At 33.8% G+C, this 2,500-nt stretch overlaps 1 protein-coding gene across 3 annotated transcripts in view; it reads left to right on the top strand.

The window, feature by feature from the left end:
* The window catches only part of LOC122247911 (uncharacterized), an 80,906-nt gene extending 80,472 nt beyond the window's left edge, over positions 1 to 434 (top strand). The window contains exon 11 of one of the 3 annotated variants that reach the window (XM_043007622.2): positions 1 to 432. This exon is cut by the window's left edge and continues 72 nt beyond it. In XM_043007622.2, the coding sequence (XP_042863556.1) occupies positions 1 to 103 (103 nt within the window). In that variant the 3' untranslated portion in view covers positions 104 to 432. The other 2 variants (XM_043007623.2, XM_043007624.2) reach the window with 2 other exon arrangements.
* Positions 435 to 2,500: the final 2,066 nt, after the last annotated feature.

The raw sequence follows: 2,500 nt of genomic DNA on the forward strand, positions 1-2,500 counted from the left end.
GAAGGAGGAAGGTCCACCTATGTCAGCAGAGGCCACGACCCTTGAACCCTTCATGAACTTGACCTCTCTTGAAGTGCTTGACCTCAATGACCTCACGATTTAAGAGGTCACATTTCTGACTGATATATGTATTTTTTTTTTTTTTTATGTCTAATTCTTCTGTTTCTTCTATTTCTGGTCTTTCGTTTTTTTTAATGTTGTGTTTGGATTATCAACCTATTTGTTATTCATTTTTCTTCGTAGTTCTGGTCTGGTTTTAAATCTTAGAAAAAAACGAAGACAAAAGAAACATGATTTTGAAATGCAAATCGAAAGTCTCCCTTAAAGTTGAAGTCAAATGGCATATTAAGTCAATCATTTCCTAAAGTTTGATGTGCATATATATATATATATATATATATATATGTATATATATATATATATATATATATATATATACATATATATATATATATATATAATATAAATATATATATATATATTATATATATATATATATATATATAATATATATATATATATATATATATATATATATATATATATATATATATATATATGATCAAACAATATATTGGTGTCTGAATCATAACCATGAATTATCTATTCTGCTTCTGGGACACTTTAACTTTGACATATACGGTTCTTGAAAATAATGTATAGTCTCCATAAGCAGACAAGAATATTATCGTATCAAAGTAATTTGGCAAACTCAAAAAATATTTAGAAAGTATTACATCCTTGAACAAAGAACAATATGCAATTTTTCCATCTTCCCAAATGCTTAACAGCTGTCATTTCCTGACAAGGAAGTCAAAAGGCAAGAGCGAAGGTCACAACGCTCGAACATGTAAACTGGAGCAGTCCCCCCTTACCATTTTTCCCGTTTTCTTTGGTAAGAAGCAGGTCATCCACATTCCTGGCTACCTAACACTACCACTATATATTTTTTTTATTATCTCGTCAAACTTTCTTCTTCGAAAGATGGTAACACAATCCTTTTAATTTCGTTATCTTATTCCCTTGTTTTGATGACATTCATATATGTTTTCGATATACACTTTCTGAAGTCGTATTTTTTTCTAATAGGTAAAGAAGATTCGGTAACCAAGCCATTTTATTGAAGAACATCCATAAAAACCAACAATAAATTGGATCCAGGTTTCATTTTCGAATAAAAGCTGCGTTAACAGAAATATTAACTTAGATGTAAAGCATATAAATTTCTTAGATTATACAGAATAAGATGAGATTTTGTCAAATGTGCGAATCATATCCAACAGAGCCGGTGAGTTGCCACCTCGTCATTATCATCGACCGCATTTTGAAGAAGATCTAGTAACTATTTATACTCCATCTAGTTTCGTAAACCACCCCCCAACTTTTAAGACCGAAAATACGCCCGTAAAAGCATACATGGAGAATAAACTTATGCACCCATGCTCTTGGAAGAAAGAAGTGTACAATAGATACCTTCGCAGGCTATCCATCGTACCTCTGACAACACATTGAACTTGGACCCTGTAACCTGCTTGAAGATGGGTCAGCTGGTCAGCACCCCACACTACCTTGGCTGCTGCCGTAATATGTTCGTACTGTATCCACACAAGATTCTTAGACAGTTAACGTACCTTAGCTGGTCGAGGACAGTGGTTATCGCATCCGCACTGAAAGGTTGGGTTGTTTGTCAGCGAAAGAAACCGTTGTTTAGCAATTGGATTGTTTACTAATACGGCTGTAATTGTTAATGTTATTGTTATGGTGATCTTTTTCACTGAAAACTTAATGTTAGTGCTAATAATTGTAGAGTATTTATTATCAATGGATGATTCGATACGAGAGGAAAAGGATTACTCTTTATTTCGATATAAGAATTTCTACCCACGTTGACGACCTTATAGCCATCATTACCTTGACTTATAACAGGAGACATCATTTCCCATCAGTATTCTAAGTCGTCCCATTTACTACTTTTCATCTTGAAGTACTTAGATCTCGTAGTCTTCCACTAGATCTTACATCAGCATCAGCCAGTGGGTGTTCAAGGTGATTTGACCCGGAGTTTTTTTTTTTTGCTTTACCTAGATGTTGGATTCACAGTAGATACATCGAAAAGGGATTTTAACAGTTGAGTGAACACAACCTGGGGAAGGTTTGTCATGCAATCCTCTGCTGTTGATGTTCCCTTTTGATGTGCGGTCATGCAACCTTCTGACCCGCTGGTGGAGTTCTGAGATTAATTATTCGAATTTCTTATGTTCTTTATTCATTCTGCTTTTGCTACGTTCTCTCCCCCGTGTGAGAATTATCTCTTCCGTTTAGGATTTTCTTAAATTGTTTTATGTAAAGACATTTTCTTTCCTTGTCTTTGGCGATATAGTAAGAAAATTGTTGTTGTTGAGTAAATGGAAACTGTATTTTCCAGTTCTGACGTTCTCATCTGCGTAATTTATTGAATATTCTTATGCTCTGAGGACTGTAATGAAATCATTTTTTTACG

This window comes from Penaeus japonicus, unplaced genomic scaffold (genome assembly GCF_977035675.1).
Source record: "Penaeus japonicus unplaced genomic scaffold, GWHDUDI00000001_assembly GWHDUDI00000031, whole genome shotgun sequence".
Classification (NCBI taxonomy): Eukaryota; Metazoa; Arthropoda; class Malacostraca; order Decapoda; family Penaeidae; genus Penaeus; species Penaeus japonicus.